The sequence below is a fragment of the Erinaceus europaeus genome, chromosome 7 (assembly GCF_950295315.1).
Source record: "Erinaceus europaeus chromosome 7, mEriEur2.1, whole genome shotgun sequence".
Classification (NCBI taxonomy): Eukaryota; Metazoa; Chordata; class Mammalia; order Eulipotyphla; family Erinaceidae; genus Erinaceus; species Erinaceus europaeus.
This window is the reverse complement of record NC_080168.1, coordinates 111,466,650-111,487,610: the sequence shown is the minus strand read 5'-3', so window position 1 is coordinate 111,487,610 and position 20,961 is coordinate 111,466,650. Positions and strand designations below refer to the sequence as shown.

At 51.7% G+C, this 20,961-nt stretch overlaps 1 protein-coding gene across 3 annotated transcripts in view; it reads right to left on the bottom strand.

The window, feature by feature from the left end:
• The window catches only part of MAP3K12 (mitogen-activated protein kinase kinase kinase 12), a 31,567-nt gene that overhangs the window by 4,081 nt on the left and 6,525 nt on the right, over positions 1 to 20,961 (bottom strand). For 2 of the 3 annotated variants that reach the window (XM_007518169.3, XM_060195218.1), the window contains exons 2-6: positions 1,791 to 2,272; positions 1,377 to 1,560; positions 878 to 1,069; positions 468 to 626; positions 166 to 324 (exon numbers count right to left, since the gene is read on the bottom strand). In XM_007518169.3, the coding sequence (XP_007518231.1) occupies positions 166 to 324; positions 468 to 626; positions 878 to 1,069; positions 1,377 to 1,560; positions 1,791 to 2,235 (1,139 nt within the window). In that variant the 5' untranslated portion in view covers positions 2,236 to 2,272. Of the gene's footprint in view, positions 1 to 165; positions 325 to 467; positions 627 to 877; positions 1,070 to 1,376; positions 1,561 to 1,790; positions 2,297 to 8,171; positions 8,288 to 20,961 lie in introns of all 3 variants that reach the window. The other variant, XM_060195217.1, reaches the window with a different exon arrangement.

Sequence of the window (20,961 nt, the reverse complement as noted above, 5' to 3'; positions counted from 1 at the left end):
GGGTGGGCTCTCCCCTTCTGTGTTCTACAGTTCAACCAACAACGCCGACTGGCCCCACAACAAAATGTGGATCTAATGCCTCTGTAGACTCCTGCTCAGTCCAGCTCCTCATAACCCCCTTGGGCTACAACCCTCGCCTCCCGGCTCTGTCTAGCCCTTATTTACCAGCACTGGCGAAGGAGGATTTTGAAGCCGTCGGGGCAGCTGGAGGGTACAGGCAGGTGGAGACTATTGCTTCCCACGCCCCAGATGATGGCTGAGGAGTCCACGTCTTTGTAGGGAATCTCACCAGTCAGCAGTTCCCATAGCACCACACCAAAGGACCTGGGGATAACGGGGAGTCACTGGGGAGGGGCTCCCTCCGAAGGCCTCAGAGCTCAAAAACTCACCTAGGTCACCGCAGCACCGCAACCCCCTCCCTGTGCTGCCCACCTGCTAGTCTCACTCCTCTGCCTGGTGGCCCTCACCAGATGTCAACCTTCTCAGACACAGGTTCATTGCGAATCACTTCCGGGGCCATCCAGGCTACTGTCCCAGCAAAGGACATCTTGGTGCTCTTGTCACTCAGCTCCTTGGAAGTGCCAAAATCGGAGATCTTCACCACATCGTCGTACGTGATTAGCATGCTGGTAAAGAGTGTAGTCAGCTGGGGTCCAGCCCCTCCACACACCTTGGCTCGCTGCACCACCTGCCTTTCTGCTTTGGGACACCCAGAAGCAGGAGTCTCACCACAGCCCTCCCATAACAGATTTCTCGGTGGGGTTGTGGGGGGATCCTTCTGTGGCTCTGGACAGGGTCCAGAAGCGGGGAGATGGCCATGGTAACTTGGGGGTCACCTGCAGACCACACACGATTGTCTCCCTACTTGCTTACTCACTTGGGGGACTTGAGGTCTCTGTGGATGATCTTGTGCAGGTGCAGGTAGTTCATGCCACCAGCGATGCCCATGGACCAGTCAACCAGCAGGGAGGGGGTGACAGGGCGGCCAGCCCGCAGTACCTCATACAGCTGGCCCTGGGCGCAGAATTCCATGAGGATGCAGTAACAGGGAGCCTGGGTACACACGCCCCTGGGGACCCAACACAGCGGAGTGAAGGCCACGGCAGAATCCCCCACACTCACACCTAGAGTCAGTCCCTACTCCTCCTTTAATCCAGCTAGTACTCAGCACTGTCTAGAGCAGTGGGGGGACTGAGCCTGGGAACTCGGCCTTAGGCACGGAAGTCTTAGCATGAGCATTATACAATCTCCCCTACCCTTGGGGCATTTTAATGTGCGTAGGAGAGAACCTGGGTCCGCGGGCATGCAAGCCGCCCCACCACCTGCTGGTGTACAGGAAGGACCACAGCAGCCCCAGACCCTTCCCTGGACCTCACTTGAAGGTGATGATGTTGGGGTGCTTCAGCTTCCGAAGGTGCTTGATGTCAGTCTCCTTCAGGTCCCGAACCTTCTTCACAGCCACTTCTTCGCCATGAAATCGTCCCAGGAAGACGGCACCCTGGGCCCCTGAGCCCACCCACTGCAAGTCCAGGATTTCCTCAAAGGGAACCTCCCAGAGGTCTGTGGGCAGGAGAAAGCAGAGTCGAGCTCTGGCCCTGGTGTGGGCCAGGCACACAAGGAAAGCTGCCGGCCCAGCTGAGCGTGCCAGCTTGGAGGGCGAGGGGCCAAGCCAGGAGATGAACAGCAGAGTGGCAGTGACAGACGGGTGGGGTAGGGCTGGGTGGGCTCAGGCCATCTGGGTGGGGTTGCCCACCAGAGGTCAGTCCCCCGCACCCTGAGGCGGCGCCTACCTTCCTGCTGCTGCTTGTGCTCTGTAGAGTAGGCTTTGCCAATCATAGTCCAGACAGGACGCAGGCAACCGAAGAGGCCTTCCAAGAAGCCACTGCCACTCTGGCACTGCAGCCGCACTTCATCTGCTCGCACTCTGGATGCCCGGCTCTCGGGGGACCCTGCTGCTCCCCCGGGGCCCCCTGCATCCTGCTCGTGCAGCTGCAGGACACTGTTGGCAAAAGGCTCAGGGGGCGGCTCTCCACCTGGGGAGGGGCTGGGCCCGCCCCCTCCCTGCCCACCAAGGGGCACCACATCTCGAAGTACACACTGGGTAGGCGTCAGGTCCTTCTCGGGAGTGCAGTCAGAAGCGTCTGGGTCCAGCCTGCGCACGGATGCCTCGCTTAGGTTGGACACGAAACCCCCAAAGGAAGGGGAGGGTGTGCGAGTCTCATGGAGGCAGGCCATGGCTGCTGGGCTCCAGTGTCCGGGCGGGCTGGGAACCCTGGGGGACAGAAAAGGGGAAGCCCTCAGCCAGAGGCAAGGCGCACAAAGACCCTGCTTGAGCCTCGCCCCCAGGCTACATGGAGACCCAGCTTCTGGGTGCCACCCTCAGGCGGACACAGGTGACTGTCCTGCCCAGATACAAGCCGTCTCATGTATTAAGAAATGCACTGGGCCCAGTCTCCTGCAGTAGTGCAGCGGGTTAATGCACTTGGTGCAAAGCACAAGGACCAGCGTAAGGATCCTGGTTCGACCCCCCGGATCCCCACCTGGAGGGGAGTCGCTTCACGGGCAGTGAAGCAGGTCTGCAGGTGTCTGTCTTTCTCTCCCCCTCTCTGTCTTCCCCTCCTCTCTCCATTTCTCTTTGTCCTATCCAACAATGACCGATGACAACAAATAATAACTACAACACTAGAACAAGGGCAACAAAAGGGAATATTTAAAAAAAAAAATATTGACGAAGGATGACTAAATTAAGGCATTCTATCCACTCACAGGCTGCCTTTCCCATTCTCCACTGCCCAAGCCCAGCTCCCCAGCTCCCCAACCCCCCAGGCACTGGGGGCTGCAAATAAACCCCACCCGAGCTTCTGGGTTTGAGCTCCAGTACTGAAAACATGGGACACAGTGCTACTGGCCTCTCATGAAATGTTTCCTTTTATTTTATTGATTTTTAAAAAAAATATTTATGCCCTTGTTTATTCTTGTAGTTATCATTATTGTTACTGACGTCATTGTTGGCTAGGACAGAGAGAAGTGGAAAGAGGGGAAGACAGAGAAGGGGAGAGAAAGACACCTGCAGACCTGCTTCACCGCCTGTGAAGCGACTCCCCTGCAGGTGGGGAGCCTGACGGAATCCTTATGCCCGTCCTCATGCTTTGCATCATGTGTGCTTAAGCTGCTGTGCTACTGCTCAACGCCCTTTATTTATTGATGTTTCCCAGAGCACTGATCAGCTGTGGTTTATGGTGGTGCAGGGGATTGAACCTGGGACTTCAGAGCCTTAGTCATGAGAGTCTCTTTGTATAACCATTCTACTATCTACCCCTGCCCAAATTTATTATTTTGGATAGAGAAACTGAGAGGGAGGGGGGAAATAGGAGAGAGACAGAGCACTGCTTCACACTGGGGAAGGTGAGGACTGGGGCTTGAGCTTGGGTCTTTGCACATTATAGCATGTGCACTCAATCAGGTGCACCACCACCCAGTCCTGAAATACTTTTTTTTTTCTTTTCTGTTGGGAAATTGTGAGGAGCCTCACAAAGCACCTTGCATTCCTGATGCTATGGCCTATCTACATAATCACTGTTTTGCCTGAAAGATCCCCACCCATTCCATTCCTTTGTTCTGTCTTCTTTCTACCCTCCAGACCCTCCTGCCTGCAGGGTATTATTAATCCTACCAGTTAAAACTTTCGCAACAGTTGCTACCTACCTTTCCAGCCCCATATTGCTTTTCTCTGCCCCATTCCTAGCCATTTCCGTTTCCAACTTGCCATTTCCAGGTCGGACCTTTAAAAGCCTTGGCTCTCTGATCAATAAAGATACTGCATTGCCAAGCTGCCACGAGTTCCTGAGTCATCTCTCCCGTGTCGCTGAGTGAGTAGCAGCCCAGGCTGGCTCCAGTCGAGTTCTCTCCAACCCAGAGAATATGCTCCTGGGAAGAGGCACCTCCACGCTAGCCCGTTAAGATTTTATCTATTGGGAGCTGGGCGGTAGAGCAGTGGGTTAAGTGCACATGGCGCAAAGTGCAAGGACCGGTATAAGGATCCCAGTTTAAGCCCCCTACTCCCCATCTGCAGAGGATCGCTTCACAAGCAAGTGAAGCAGATCTGCAGGTGTTTATCTTTCTCTCCCCGTCTTCCCCTCCTGTCTCCATTTCTCTGTCCTATCCAACAACAATAGCTATGACAACAATAACTACAAGCACAACAACAAGGACAACAAAATTGGAAAAATGGCCTCCAGGAGCAGTGGATTCATAGTGCAGGCACCAAGCCCCAGCAATAACCCTGGTGGCAAAAAAAAAAAAAAAAAAAAAAAAAGGATTTTACCTATTTACTCATGAGAAAGGAGGAGCGAGAGAAAGAACCAGACATGGTACATGTGCTGCCAGGGATCCAACTTGGGGGGACATCCTGCTTGAGAGTCCAATGCTTTATCTACCGCATCATCTCCTGGACCACCCAAAAATGTTTTTTCAAGATATTAGTTTCATAGACAAGAAGGAGAAATTAAGACTACCACTCCACTGTATGCATTACTAGCCACTGAGCCATACCAAGAGGCAAAGTGCTGAGGCAGGGAGAGAGGCCACCTGCCTTGTCCCATGGGCGGACTGACAGGGGCCGGACCCTGGCATGGGCACATGTTATGGTGGCATGAGAGAAGCTCCAGTGCTGAGATTTCTCCCCTTTTTTCCTCTCTTGAACCCGGAGTGATGGAACCACAGGCAGGAGTGAGGTTCCTATGATGCCAAGGGGAAACAAAGCCAAAGCTAGAGAAGCAAGCTTATCCGCTAGAGTGCACACCTTCTTACCAGGCGTGAGTCCTGGGTGCAGAAGCCAGTACACCTAGTAGCAGACGGTACAGGGGAAGTCCACGGAGGGCGGGGCGCTGGTGGTGCCTGTTTCCTTCCCTCACAAAAAGCCCCACCACCACTGACAACAGCAAAACCACCAGCACCACCAGCACCACCAGCACCCCAAAAAGGGGAAGAAAACTAGGGCGGGGAGGCTGCTGGGCAACACTGCCCGTGTGTGAGGCCCCGAGTTCATCTTCTGTCGTGCATTATAAAAACTTCAAAAGCCTGGGGGTTACAGACCAGGAGGTGGTGCAGTGCACGTGGTGGAGAGCTACTCTGACCCACCTTGCTTCTCATTATTAGACACACACAGAGATTTTTAGGTGGGGGTGGGGTGGGGATGGGATGCTAGCAAGGCCCAGGTTTAAGCCCCCAGGCCCCATCTTCGGGGGAACAGCTTCATGACTGGTGCCGCAGGTGCCCCTCCCCTCTAACCAGAGCACTGCTCAGCGCTGGCTTATGGTGCTACAGAGAATTGAACCTAGGACTTCAAAGCCTCAGGCATGAGAGTCCCTTTGCCTAACCAGTATGCTATCTTCCCTGCCTGGAAGCTTTCCTTCTGCAGGCAGAGATGGGGGTTTGAGCTCGGATCCTTGTGCATGGTAATGTGTACTCAATCCTGTGCGAGACCAGGAAGGCCGCAGGTGTCTTTCTCCCTCTGTCTTCCCCTCCCTTCTCAATGGCTTCTCTGTCTCTTATCTAGGAGAGAAAGAGATACAAACTCACCAGGAGCAGTGGATTCCTTGTGCAGGCACCAAGGCCCAGTGGTCCCTGGCATCACATGACAGAACAAAGACAAAAATGAGGAAAACTTCATGGGTGGTGGAATAGTGCTCGCCTGCCTGCAATCGTTCAAATCTTGGACTCGTGCAGCTCAGGGGTGGCAGTGGGCAGTGCACGGACTCCTGGTGTCTCATGTACCACAGTGATGTTCTGGGTCTCTCTCCCTCATTAATCCTCTAAAAAACAGCAAAACAAAAAGCCCGTTGCCCTGCTGGTGGCACACTGGTTACAATACTCAAGAAGCCCAGCTCTAGCCCCCAGGCCCCACCTGCAGGACGAAAGCTTTCCAAGTGCTGAAACAATGTTGCAGGTGCTTCTCTTTCTCTGTCTTCTCTTTTCCTTTCTAGTTCTCCATTGGTATCAAATAAAAAAAAAAAAATCGGGACCAGGCAGTGGTGCACCTGGTTAAGTGCACACATTACAGTGCAAAAGGGCCGTGGTTCAAGCCCCTGGTCCCCACGTGCAAGAGGGAAGTTTCACGAGTGGTAAAGCCGGGTTGCAGGTGTCTGTCTCCCATCTTTCTCTCTCTCAATCTGTCCCTGTCCAAAATAAGTAAATAAAGTATTTATTTTTATTATAATTTTTTAATATTTATTTAATTTATTTATTCCCTTTTGTTGCCCTTGTTGTTTTATTGTTGTAGTTATTATTGTTGTTGTCATTATTGGATAGGACAGAGAGAAATGGAGAGAGGAGGGGAAGACAGAGAGAGGGAGAGAAAGACAGACACCTGCAGACCTGCTTCACCGCCTGTGAAATGACTCCCCTGCAGGTGGGGAGCCGGGGTTCGAACCGGGATCCTTATGCCGGTCCTTGTGCTTTGCACCACCTGCGCTTAACCCGCTGCACTACAGCCCGACTCCCGTAAATAAAGTATTAACACAATTGGATGGGCCGGGCAGTGGTACACCCAGTTCACTGCACATGTTACAATGCTCAAGGACCTGGGTTCCAGTCTGTGGTCCCCACTTGCAGAGGGAAAGCTTTGCAAGTGATGAAGCAGCGCTGCAAGTGTCTCTCCCTATCTGCCCTCTCCCTTTTGATTTCTGGCTGTTTCTATTCAAGAAATAACGATAATGTAGCACACACATTACCATGTGTGAGGAGCTGGGGTCAATTCCCCACTGGCAGAGAAGCTTCATAAGTGGTGGAGCAATGCTGCAGGTATCTCTCCTATCTCCCCGCCCTACTATCAAATAAAAAACGAAGAAAAGAAAGAAATAGGGAGTCGGGCAGTAGCGCAGTGGGTTAAGCACATGTGTCGCAAAGCGCAAGGACTGGCTTAAGGATCCCGGTTCGAGCCCCCGGCTCCCCACCTGCAGGGGAGTCGCTTCACAAGAGGTGAAGCAGGTCTGCAGGTGTCTGTCTTACTCTCCCCCTCTCTGTCTTCCCCTCCTCTCTCCATTTTTCTCTGTCCTATCCAACAACGACGACATTAATATCAACAACAATAATAACTACAACAATAATAAAAAACAAGGACAACAAAAGGTAAAATAAATAAATAAGAAAAGAAATAGAAATGGCCCCTGGAGTAACTAAGTCTTTGTGTAGGCACCAAATCCTAGCAATAACCTTGGTGGCAAAAGGAAAAAATGGACTAGAAGTGGGGAGATGGCTCACTGGTACAATGTCGATAGGTCCAGGGATCTCCTCCTCACCATCTACCTGGAAACAGAATCGGCCAGGAGAGCTGGCCCGGAGACCAAAGAGTGCATGAGGACCTGGGGTGTGCTGCTTCGCAATGTGCGGGGTACAGGTTCAAGCCTGCCGTCGCCCCCACAGTCCCACTGGCGTTTCCCTCCATCTGTCTCTGTCTGATAAGGCCATCCTGGAGTACGGACGCCTATGAATGGGGCAAGGAGAGAGTTCGCCACTAGAGTCCCGCCAAATGCCAGCACCCTGCACAGGGAAGCTTCAGGGGCCCTGGAGTAGTGCTGTGACGCTGCTCTCCCTGTTCTTTTCTTGCCTCCAGGGTCATCACTGGGGCTCGGTGCCTGCACTATGAATCCACTGCTCCTGGAAGCCATTTTTTCCTTTTTTGTTGCCCTCGTTTATTGCTATTATTGTTGTTATTGCTGTCATTGTTGGATAGGACAGAGAGAAATGGAGAGAGGAGGGGAAGACAGAGGGAGAGAGAAAGACACCTGCAGACCCGCTTTACCGCCTGTGAAGCAACTCCCCTGCAGGCGGGGAACCGGGACTCAAACCAGGATCTTTTAGCCAGTCCTTGAGCTTTGCGCCACCTGCGCTCAACCCACTGCGCTACCGCCGGACCCCTCGCCCTGTCTTTTGTCCTCTACTTGGAGGGAAAGGGCCCCACCAGAGTGGTGGAATCACAGGCACAAAGCCCCAGCCAAGTCCCAGTGGCAAAAATAAGTTGAGGTTGGAAGAAAAAAACGAAAGAACCCTGACTATCACTACCTGGCTGCTGTGCTGCATTTAGGTAATTTCTCCAGTTGTACAAACGGAAAAACTAGCTGTCACTCCAGCACAGCAAACTCCTAACCTACAGCACATGGCCAGGACTGGACACCAGGAACCACTCCAGTCTCCTGCATCCCTGCACAGCCGGGCCAGACGTGAGGACTTCTGAGCACAGAGGCCCTGCTTCTTCCGTGGAGTGCATGCCTGGCGCCACCCACATGCCCTGCAGCAGCCTCTGCACCGCAAATGGGAGAGAAGTGGCAGGAACTGCCCTGAAAAGGGGCTCAGTGAGGGGGCCGGGCGGTGGCGCACCTGGTTGAGCACACATGTTACAGTGTGCAAGGACCCAGGTTCAAGTCCCCAGTCCCCACCTGCAAGGGGAAAGCTTCACAAGCGGTGAAGCAGTGCTGCAGGTGTCTCTCTGTCTCTCTTCATCTCTATCCCTCCCTCTTCCCTCTTGATTTCGGGCTGTCTCTATCCAATCAACAAAGAGAGATAATTAAAAAAAAATTTTTTTTAAAGGGCTCAGTGGAGTGGGAGGAAGATGGGGGGGAGTTTGCGCTGCTCGCGGGGCCTTGGTGTCTCTTGCGAGGGTGGAGACAGCACAACCGTGATGCTGAAGACCTTCCCGGCGAGGCGACAGAGGCGACAAAGGCGACAAAGGCGACAAAGGCCCCGGCTTCACCCAGAAAGCCGGAGCTGAGCATTGCTGTCGCAGACGAGCAAGCAGAACCGTCGGGAGGTGGCGCAGTGGCTAAGGCACTAGACCCTCAAGCACGAGGTCGTGAGTTCGATCCCCGGCAGCACATGTACCAGAGCGATGTCTGGTTCTCTCTCCTCCTTTCTTTCTTTTAAAATTTTTTTAAAATTCTTGTTTTAATTATCTTTTATTATTTGGATAGAGACAGCCATAAATTGAGAGGGAAGTGGGTGATATAGAGGGAGAGAGACAGAGACACCTGCAGCCTTGTTTCACCACTTGTGAAGCTTTCCCCTGCAGGTGGGGACTAGGGGGGCTCGAACCCAGGTCCTTGCGCACTGTAACATGTGCGCTCAACCAGGTGCGCCACCACCCGGTCCCTCCTCCTAGCTTTCTAATAAGTAAATTAGTCTTAAAAAAAAAAAAAAAAAAAAGCAAAAGCAAAGACCAAGTCAAGCAGCCCTGGGGCCTGGCAGTGACTTTCCCGCGCGGAGCCTCTGCACTTTTAACACCGGGGTTCGTCCATCGTTCCTTCCTTCTGGTGTGCGACCGTGAGCTGCACACCTGTATGGAGCGAGCCACCGTTCTCGGCCGGCCAACATCCTTTTTCTGAGGAGAAGCCGAGAGAAATCGCGGCAGTCGCCGCCCGGGACCCCAGGTGCGCGGCCACCCGCCCCGCCGCCTGACCCCCAGACACGCGGCTCACGGAGCGCCGCCCGGTCACCCCGCACGCCGGGCTCTACTCACCCGGGGCCGCCTCGGGGCCGCGGGCTCATCCTCGGGCCCTGACGCTCCGCGGGACACTGAGGCTCAGGAAGCCCGGGCCCCGGTCAGAGGCCGCCTCCGAGCGCCCCTTCCGCCCGCCAGCCACAGACACACCGGAGACATGGCCGCCGCGCCTGCAGGTGCGGCCGGCGGACCGCGAAGGAACCCGCGAGGCCGGGGCGGGCGGGGAGGGTGGGCCGCGGACCCCTCGGCGACCTCCTTCCCAGCCGTCACGTGGCGCGGGCGGGGCGGGGCCGGGCCGCGCGCGAAGGGGACGCGGCGGACGGGGGAGGCGCTGGGCGCTGCGGCGTAACCATGACGACCGAGCCCGAGGCGGCGCGTGAAGTCACCGCGACCAGATTAGCCCCGTGTCACGTGGCGGCGGGGGTGGGGCCCCGACCGCGCCCCACCTCGACCCCGTTGGCCCGGAGCAGGTGGCAGCGACGGTCCCGCTTCTCCCCAGGCTGGGGACTGAGGGCTCCGCTCCCGACCCCGCGCGCCGACCTCAGCACAGGCGCCCAGCGGTGGGGGAGCGGCCGGATCCAAACCAGAGGTGCTGGGTTGGCAGCACTGGGGGGTGCAGCGCCCCAGAGAAAGTGGGAAACGGAGACAGAAGGCACAGGCAGCGCCCGGGTCAAAGCAGACTGTTTGCAGCTCCGGCCCTGAAAACCACGGAAGGCTTAGCACGGACTTTGAAAAGCTGAGAGGACAGGGGGCCTGGGGCCGGGTGGTGACGCACCTGGCTGAGTGCACATGTTACAACGCCCAAGGACCCGGATTCGAGCTCCTGACCCCCACCTGCAGGGGGAAAGCTTTGCATGGTGAAGCAGGGTTGCAGGTGCCTCTCTGTTCCTATTACCCCCTTCCCTCTTGATTTCTGGCTGCTTCTATCCAATAAACAAAGGTTAAAAAGAAAAAAGCTGAGAGGTCCCGGGAAAAGGGGGCCACCTGTCTCCTCCCGAGTCCTGAAGCTATTTTCATTGGGCACAGCACCTAGCTGGAAGCTTTAGCAAGAGAGGCCTGCTCAGAGATCAGGCTTCCCCAGGGGCCTCTGTATCCAGGGCTCAGGGCTAGTAGCTGGGGATGAGGGAGAAGCCATTTCACCTGTTTGTCCCTTAGGGCAGGAGACTGAGCTGGAGTTGGTGGAGAGGGGACCCGGGAGAGGCAGAACATCTAAGCAGCTCAGTTCACCCGGGCCCAATTCTCAGGCTCTTCCAGATTGCCCTTTGAAAGAGCCAAGGCCCCAGGGAGCTAGAGAATCCTGGAGAGTCCCCACATCTCTCTGTCCTTTATCTTTTATCGCTGACCTGCCAGCTGGATCCCACTGCCTCTCAGCTGCCCTTGGCGCCAGTACTTTAAGGGGGGAGCCTGGCTAGAAGCCCCTGGCCCAGACATTAGTCACCCCCTGGGGGGAGCTGGCTCCCTGACCATCAATTATGCAGGACCTGGGGGCAGGGGGGGATGTCAGGCAGCCTGTCATTCACAGTACCCAAATTCACCAAGTGCTTACAGAGCATAGCAGAAAGCTGTGTAGACCGGGCTCTGGGACTTTGCACCCTTTGGCAGGTCAGATCCCAGTGTCAGCAAGCACAGTCTCCCTTGGGGGTGCAGTGGAGGCAGGGAGGCCCCAACCTCATCCATCCTGCTCTAACAGCATGCTCTCAATGCCAGGCTGTCTCGGGGGCTCAGTTGAGAGGCCAGGCCATCTGTCTAAGTCTTGGGCTCTCAGTGAGCTCTTGCCACTGCCCTGGACTACATTCTGCACTAGGCAAGAGGATATCCTCCCCCCTTTGTTGCCCTTGTTTTGTCGTTGTTGTGGTTACTATTGTTAATGCTGTCGTTGTTGTTGGATAGGACCGAGAGAAATGGAGAGAGAGGAAGACGGGGTCGAGAAAGACAGACACCTGCAGACCTGCTTCACCGCCTGTGAAGCGACTCCCCTGCAGGTGGGGAGTGGGGGCTCTAATCAGGATCTTTGAGTGGGTCCTTGAGCTTCGCGCCATGTGCTAACTCGCTGTGCTACGCCCAACCCCCAACAATTTCCTTTTGGGAGGGAAGGTCTTCCCAAAGCCAGGAGAATCTAGGCTTTAGAGTGCTGGTTCCGCCTCTGCAGTCCTCAGACCAGGAAAGGATCGAGGGCCCTGGCCTGGCCCAGGCGGTGCCTCCTGGTCATTTGGCTGCAGCTGCTTTTGCTTTTGCTTTTCGTGGGTCCCATGGTGCTTGCCCCCTGCTGCCTGCCTCAGAGGTGAGAAACCACAGGTGCTAGCTGTTCCCAGTGCCCTCACCTGAGAACATGGGCTGGAGCAGACCGTACCTCTGGGCTCCCAGTCACACACAGAGCCACCTGAGAGCCCTGAGAGCCACCTCTCCTGGTCCCATGGGCAGCAAAGGGCTGTGGGGGGGGGGGCAGGACATATTAAGGGAAACACATTTTGGGGTTATGGGAGATGGGAGCTGGAACTTCAGTTTCCCCATGGGTTGGTTTAAGGAGGGCACCTTCTCTCCCTAACTGCAGCCTGTACCTTGGGCTTGAGACGGGAGGGGGGAGGCCTAGTTCCTGGCTTTGTCTTCCTGCTTGGCTGGCCACCAGGTCTTTCCTGGTGAATTCTGAACAGAAGAAGGGAGAGTGAGACTTTTCACTGCCTGAGGACAAATCTGTTAGATTCAATAAACCAGGTCACAGTGGCAGGAGTGCAAGAACCCCAGTTACTCCTCCCCCAGACTCTCAGCTGCTTCTGCAAACCCTGCCCTTAGCCAGGGGTGAATGTGGTAGATGTGGTCCAGGATCACCTCTCAGCCTTGCCCCTAGTGTGGGGGAGGAATGGAACAAGCATGATGGGCGCAGTGGTCCCTCCGGCTCTGAATCAGGACTGCAGGAGGTCCTGGGAGTTCAGTGTGAGTTGGATGTGCATTTAGATAGTGGTGGAAAGACAGAGGGGCTGTCGGATAAATCGCATAATGGTTATGCAAATCGACTGTCATTTTTAAATGATAGTCCCAGGTTTCCAAAGTCCCAGGTTCAATCCCCGCACCACCATCAGCCAGAATTGAGTAGTGCTCTGGTGAAGAAAAATAAGAAAAAGAAAGAGAAAAGAAAGTTTATTTGCGAGACAGATGCAAAAGTGTCACAGTTTCTAGGCAGGTGGAATTATGGGCATTTTTATTTTCTAGAATTTCAGGGGGGTAGGGGGGGAAGGTGGGGGTGGTGGGGGTGCACCCATTAAGCACACATAGTACTAAGTGCCAGGACCCAAGCAAGGATCCGGGTTTGAGCCTTTGGCTCCCCGCCTGCAGGGAGGGTACTTCAAAAGCAGCAAATCTCTCCCTGTCTAGCTCCCTCTCCCATCTCAATTTCTCTCAGTCCTATCCAATAATAATAATAGTAATAATTGAAAAAATGGCCACCAGGAGCAGTGGATTCACTGAGCCCCATACAGACAAAAAAAAAAAAAAAAGAAGAATTTCAGTAACAACTTTGAATTGCTCTTAAAATAAGAAAACGGGGGGGGGGGGTTCAGGTGGTAGCGAAGCGAGTTAAGCGCACATGGCGCAAAGAGCGAGGACCCACTCAAGGATCCTAGTTAGAGGCACCGCTCCCCACCTGCAGGGGAGTCACTTCACAAGCAATGAAGCAGGTCTGCCGATGTGTCTTTCTCTCCCCCTCTCTGTCTTCCCCTCCTCTCTTGATTTCTCTGTGTCCTATCCAGCAATAACAATAACATCAACAACAACAAAGGCAACAAAAATGGGAAAAATGACCTCTAGGAGCAGTGGATTCATAGTGCAGGCACTGACCCCAGCAATAACCCTGGAGGAAAAAAAAAAAGGGAAAAAAAACCCAAACAACCAGGGATGGGGTAGATAGCATAATGGCTTATGCAAGAAGATTCTCATGCTTGAGGCTCCCAAGTCCCAGATTCAATCCCTGCACTACCATAAGCCCGAGCTGAGCAGGGCTCTGGTAGAAAAGAAGAAAAAGGGGAAAGAGTGGCCAGAAGGTGATGCAGCAGATAGCTCAGGACTTGGAAGCTTGGTGCTGTGTGCCAGAGTGATGCTCTGGCCTCTCTCTCTTCAGCAATACATAAATAATTCCCTGTGTGGATAAAAGGATAGTAAGAGCTACTGAGGAAACAGCTCAACTGACAGAGCATCAGTCTTGCATGCCTGAGGTCCCCAGTTCAATCCCTAGCACCACATGTGTCAGATGCTGCTGTTCTGGTTAGATTCTGTCTCATAGGAGATTCTTATATAATGGTAAATATTTTTATTTTTTTAAAGATTTTATTTATTTATTAATGAGAAAGATAGGAGTAGAAAGAGAAAGAGCCAGACATCACTCTGGTACATGTGCTGCCAGGGACTGAACTCAGGACCTCATGGTTGAGAGTCTAGTTCCTTAGCCACTGTTCCACCTCCTGGACCACTATTTTTTTTTTTTTATTGTCACCAGAGTTATTGCTCCCGGTGGGGATCTTTTTTTTTTTTTTTTTTAAGATTTTATTTATTAAAATATTTATTTATTTATTCCCTTTTGTTGCCCTTGCTGTTTTATTGTTGTAGTCATTATTGATGTCATTGTTGTTGGATAGGACAGAGAGAAATGGAGAGAGGAGGGGAAGACAGAGAGGGGGAGAGAAAGATAGACACCTGCAGACCTGCTTCACCCTTGTGAAGCGACTCCCCTGCAGGTGGGGATCCGGGGCTCGAACCGGGATCCTTATGCTGGTCCTTGTGCTTTGTGCCACCTGCGCTTAGCCCACTGCGATACTGCCTGACTCCCAAAGATTTTATTTATTTATGAGAAAGACAGGAGGAGAGAGAAAGAACCAGACATCACTCAGGCACATGTGCTGCCGGGGATAGAACTCAGGACCTCATGCTTGAGAGTCCAAAGCTTTATCACTACGCCACCTCCCAGACCACGACTTTTTTTTTAATTGAATAGGACAGAAAGAAATTGAGAAGGGGAAGATATATACACAGAAAGATAGAACCTGACCAGCTGCTTCACCACTCATGAAGTATACACCCTGCAGATGGCGTGCAGAGGCTCAAACCCAGGAATATGTGCGACTCCCCTGCAGGTGCGGAGCCAGGGGCTTGAACCGGCATCCTTATGCCAGCCTCTGCTTCACAGGCGGTGAAGCAGGTCTGCAGGTGTCTATCTTTCTCTCCCCTCTCTGTCTTCCCCTCTTGATTTCTCTCTGTCCTATCCAACAAAACGACATCAGTACCAACAATAATCATAACCACAACAACGATAGAACTACAAGGGCAACAAAAGAGAAAATAGATAAATATTGAAAAAAGAAGATTGATCACTATAGGACTGGGCAGTGAAGTACCCGGTTAAGTGCACATATTCACCGCCTGTGAGGTGACTCACTGCAGGCGGGGAGCCGGGGGCTCGAACCGGGATCCTTATGCCGGTCCTTGCGCTTTGCACCTCCTGTGCTTAACCCACTGCACTACTGCCTCCCTTACCTGTCCTCTCTTTAATTTCTGTCTTATCAAAAAAATAAATGAGGGAGTCGGGCGGTAGCGCAGTGGGTTAAGCGCATGTGGCGCAAAATGCAAGGACCCGAGTAAGGATCCCAGTTCGAGCCCCTGGCTCCCCACCTGCAGGGGAGTCGCTTCACAGGTGGTGAAGCAGGTCTGCAGGTGTCTGTCTTTCTCCCTCCCTCTCTGTCTTCCTTTCCTCTCTCCATTTCTCTCTGTCCTATCTAACAGTGACATAAATAACAACAATAATAACTACAACAACAATAAAAAACAAGGGCAACAAAAGGGAAAATAAATACAAAAAATTAAAAAATAAATGAAAGGAAAAAAATGGTCATTGAGAGCAGTGGTTATGTCATGCAGGCCCCAGTGGTAGTCCTGGTGGCAATAAAAAGAGTATTACTGGAGGCTGTGCTGTAGTGCACCAGGTTAAGCGCACTTAGCACAAAGACCAGCATAAGCGACTCTCCTGCAGGTGGGGAGCCAGGGGCTCGAACCGGGATCTTTACGTTGGTCCTTGCGCTTCACGTGAGCTTAAGCTGCCACGCTACGCCCAACTCCCACTTTTTCTCTTTTTTATTTGATAGGACAGAGAGAAACTGAGAGGGCAGGGAAACTGAAAAGGGGGAAAGCTTTGCAAGTGGTGAAGCAGGGCTGCAGGTCTCTCTCTTTCTCTCTCCCTCTCTATCTCCTCCTACCCTCTTGATTTCTGGCTGTCTCTATTTAATAAATAAATACTAGATGGAGAAAGAGAGAGACAGAGGCAGAGACTACAGCAGCAAAGCCTTCTTCACGGCAGTGGGGGTTAGGCTCAAACCTGCGAAGTGCATGTGGCAGGCATAGCAGACACTATCCAAGTGAGTGATTTTACCAGTACTATAAACAATTATTTTAAAAAAGAAAAGGAATTAATTTATTTTAACTTATTATTTTTAATGAGAAAGAGGTCCAGAGAGAAAGACCAGAGCACTGCTCAACTCTGACTTATGGTGGTGCAGGGGACTGAGCCTGGGACATCAGGCATGAATGTCTTTTGCATAAACATTACACTGTCTCCCAGCCTGAAAATGACTGATTTTAAATGGAAAATGAGGCATCAGAAACTCCAGAGTGTTGGGGACCTGGAGATAGCTCACACATTTCCACTCCAGGGATCCCCGGCTGCCAATTGGGGGTGCCACGTACTGGGGAAGCTGCGTAAGTGGTAGGGAAGGCTGTGCCGGCTCACCCGTCTCTGTGCCTTTCTCTGCCTAAAAAAACAGTCCACTGAAAGGTAGAACTTTGTTAAGATCGGGCAGAAGTGCTGGCAGCAAAATGAACTTTTAACCTTTCTTTTCTTTTTTAAAAAAATATTTTACTACCAGAGCACTAATCAGCTCTGGTTTATGGGGGTGGTGGGGGTGGTGGGTGGTGTTGGACCTGGGACTTCGGAGCCTCAGGCATGAGAGCCTCTTTGCACAACCATTATGCTACCTACCGCTGCCACTAACTTTTAACTTTTAAAGATGGGTTGAGAGGGCTGGAGACACAGCATAATGGTTATGCAAAAAGATTCTCAGAGGTCCGGTGTACAAGGGCCCAGGTTCAAGCCCCCCTGGCTCCCACCTGCAGGGGGAAAGCTTTGCAAGTGGTGAAGCAGGGCTGCAGGTGTCTCTCTGCTTCTCTCCCTCTCTGTCTCACCCATTCTCTTGATTTCTGGCTATTTCTATCCAATAAAAGATAATTATGAAAAAAAAAAAGATTCTAGTGCCTGAGGCTGAGTGAGGTCCGAGACCCTAGACCCACCATAAGCCTGAGCTGAGCAGTGAATGCTCTGGCATCTCTCTCCATCTCTCTTTCTTTCATCAAAATACTAATACTAATACTAATAATAGGTGCTGGGTGGTAGCGCAGCGGGTTAAGTGCACATGGCGCAAAGCGCAAGGACTGGATAAGGATCCTGGTTCGAGTACCTGGTTCCCCATCTGCCGGGGGTGGTTGCTTCACAAGTGGTGAAGCAGGTCTGCAGGTGTCTATCTTTCTCTCCCCCTCTCTGTCTTCCCTTCCTCTCGATTTTTCTCTGTCCTATCCAACAACGACAGCAATAACAACAACAATAAACAACAAGGACAACAAAAAGGAAAAAAATGGCCTCCAGGAGCAGTGGATTCATAGTGCAGGCACTGAGCCCCAGTGATAACCTTGAGGTATAATAATAATAATTAAAAAGATGGGCTAAGGAGATAGCAAAATGGTTATGCAAATGAGCTTCTGAAGTCTCACATTCCACCCCCAGCCCCGCCATAAGCCAGAGCCAGCAGTACTCTGTGCTCCGGCACCTGCCTGTCCTTGCTATCACAGATAGACATATCCGATGGAAACAAACAAACAAACAACTGTAATGATTACAGAGTACTGGGCCCAGGTGGTGGTACACCTGGTTGAGTGCATGTTCAGGGACCTGGTTCAAGTCCCCGGTCCCCACCTGCAGGGGGAAAACTTTATGAGTGGTGAAGCAGAGCTGCAGGTGTGTTTGTTTCTCTCTTTATCTCCCCCTTCCCTCTCAATTTCTGGCTGTCTCTATCCAATAAATAAATAAAGATTAAAAAAAAATTACAGAGTGCCCACCCATTCCTGCCACCTAGCTGGGTGTTGTGTACTGTAGTGGGAGGGCATCAGAGCCAGATGCCTCAGAGAGATGCCTCTCTCCTGACCACCTGGGCAGTTTGGGGTACTAGACTTTTTTTTTTATTAAAATTTTTTAAAAAAATATTTATTTATTCCCTTTTGTTACCCTTGTTGTAGTTATTACTGTTGTCATCATTGTTGTTGCTGTCATTGTTGTTGGATAGGACAGAGAGAAATGGAGAGAGGAGGGGAAGACAGAGAGGGGGAGAGAAAGATAGACACCTGCAGACCTGCTTCGCCGCCTGTGAAGGGACTCCTCTGCAGGTGGGGAGCCGGGGTCTCGAACCGGGATCCTCAGGCCGGTCCTTGCGCTTTGCGCCATGTGTGCTTAACCTGCTGCACTACCGCCCGACTCCCGGTACTAGACTTCTTAACAAACTCCAGGTTTTTCACCCTTACTCGGGGGTTACAGCGGTGTCTGTGTCACGCAGTGGAGATGGTGGGTCAGAACTTGGGCACGACAACACAGGCCAGGTTCAGAGCCTGAGTCTGGCTGGGTTGGTGTGGGAGGATGGGTGAAGAGGATCCTTGCTAAAGTGATGGGAGGCAGCTGGCCTGTCAGTGATCGCATTACTGTCTACACGAACGAACACTGGACTTTAATGTTGTACACTTGAAATGTGTTACAGTGTAACCTCGATTAAAAGCTGTTTGGGGGGGTAGGACAGTGGTGCAGCGGGTTAAGCGCACATGGCGTGAAGCGCAAAGACCAGCACAGGGATCCTGGTTCGAGCCTCCGGCCAGAGGGCCCAACCCCCCCCTGGAGGGGGGTCACTTCACAAGCAGTGAAGCAGGTCTGCAGGTGTCTGTCTTTCTCTCCCCCCTCTGTCTTCCCCTCCTCTCTCCATTTCTCTCTGTCCTATCCAACAACAACGACATCAATAACAACAACTATAATAATAAAACAACAAGGGCAACAAAGGAAATAAATATATATTAAAAAAATGTTTTCATAGGGTCAGGTAGTGGCGCACCTGATTGAGTGCATGTTACAGTGCACAAGGAACTGGGTTTGAGCCCCCGGTCCCCACCTTTGGGGAGAAAGCTTTGTGAGTGGTAAAGCAGTGTTGCAGGGGGGTCGGGCGGTAGCTCAGTGGGTTAAGTGCACATGGTGAAGAGCGCAAGGACCTGCGTAAGAATCCCAGTTCGAGCCCTTAGCTCCCCACCTGCAGGGGAGTCGCTTCACAGGCGGTGAAGCAGGTCTGCAGGTGTCTATCTTTCCCTCTCCCCCTCTCTGTCTTCCCCTCCTCTCTCCATTTCTCTCTGTCCTATCCAACAACGACAACAACAATAATAACTACAACAATAAAACAACAAGGGCAACAAAAGGAAATAAATAAATAAATAAAATATTTTTAAAAAAGCAGTGTTGCAGGTGTGTGTGTCTCTCCCTTGCTTCTTCTTCTGATTTTAAATTATCTTTATTTATTTATTGGATAGAGACAGTCAGAAATCGAGAGAGAAGAGACAGATAGTGAGGGTGAGAGATAACTGCAGCACTGCTTCACCACTTGTGAAGCTTTCCCCCTGTAGGTGGGGACTGGGGGCATGAACCTGGGTCCTTGTGCACTGTAACACGTGCGCTCAACCAGGTGCGCCACCACCCAGCCCTCTCTCTCCCTTTCTATCTCTGCCTTTGTCTTGATTTCTGGCTGTCTCTAGCCAATAAATAAAGATAATAAAGAAATGGTTTTTGTTGTCATTGTTAGGGGTTGGGTGGTGGCACTCCCATTTGAGCACATGCCACCACATGCAAGGGTCCAGGTTCAGACCCCTGACTTCCACCAGCAAGGGGGAAGTGTCATGAGTGATGAAGTAATGCTGTAGGCGTCTCTCTCTCCCTCCTTGCCCTCTCAGTTTCTCTCTGTCTTATCAAATAAAAAAGAAAAAGTGGTGGTCTGGGAGGTGGTACAGTGAATAAAGCATCGGACTCTCAAGCATGAGGTCCTCAGTTCAATCCCCGGCAGCACATGTACCAGAGTGATGTCTGGCTCTTTCTCTCTCCTCCTATGTTTCTCATTAGTAAATAAATAAATAAAATCTTTAAAAAAGAAAAAGAAAAAGTGGGAGTCAGGCGGTAGCACAGCGGGTTAAGGGGGCAAGGACCAGCATAAGGATCCCGGTTGGAGGGAGTCGGGCTGTAGCGCAGCGGATTAAGTGCAGGTGGCGCAAAGCACAAGGACCGGCATAAGGATCCCGGTTCGAACCCCGGCTCCCCACCTGCAGGGGAGTCGCTTCACAGGCGGTGAAGCAGGTCTGCAGGTGTCTATCTTTCTCTCCCCCTCTCTGTCTTCCCCTCCTCTCTCCATTTCTCTCTGTCCTATCCAACAACGACAACAACAATAATAATAAGTACAACAATAAAACAACAAGGGCAAAAAAAGGGAATAAATAAATAAAATAAATATTAAAAAAAAAAAATCCCGGTTTGAGCCTCTGGCTCCCCACCTGCAGGAGAGTCGCTTCACAGGCGGTGAAGCAGGCCTGCAGGTATCTGTCTTTCTCTCCCCCTCTCTGTCTTCTTCTCCTTTCTCCATTTCTCTCTTGTCCTATCCAACAACGACGACATCAATAACAACAACAACAACTACAACAATAAAAAAACAAGGTCAACAAAAGAGAAAATAAATAAATAAATATATATTATTAATTATATATATATAATTTAATAAAAAAGAGAAAAAGAAAAAAAAGGTAAATTTGTCACTAGGAGCTGTGGGTTCATCATGTAGGTACAGAACCCGATCAATAACCATGGTGGCATTAAAAATATAAAATTTTGGGAAGTTGGGCGGTAGTGCAGCAGGTGGAACGCACGTGGCGCAAAGCGCAAGGACACATGGAAGGATCCAGGTTTGAGCCCCCCCGGCTCCCCACCTGTAGGGGAGTCACTTCATAGGCGGTGAAGCAGGTCTGCAGGCGTCTTTCTCTCCCCTCTGTCGGTGGGGGGAGTACAGGTCCAAAAAGGATGACAGAGGACCTAGTGGGGGTTGTACTGTTATGTGGAAAACTGAGAAATGGTATGCATGTACAAGCTTTTGTATTTACTGGTGAATGAAAAACATTAATTCCCCAATAAAGAAATAAAAAAATGTAAAAAGTAAACAATTATAAAAACAACAAATAATAAAATTCAAGGGACTGTGGTGTGGGAGGTGGTGCAGTGAATAAAGCATTGGACTCTCAAAGCATGAGGTCCTGAGTTCAGTAAAAGGCAGCACATGTACCAGAGCAATATCTGGCTCTTTCTCTCTCTGCTTATC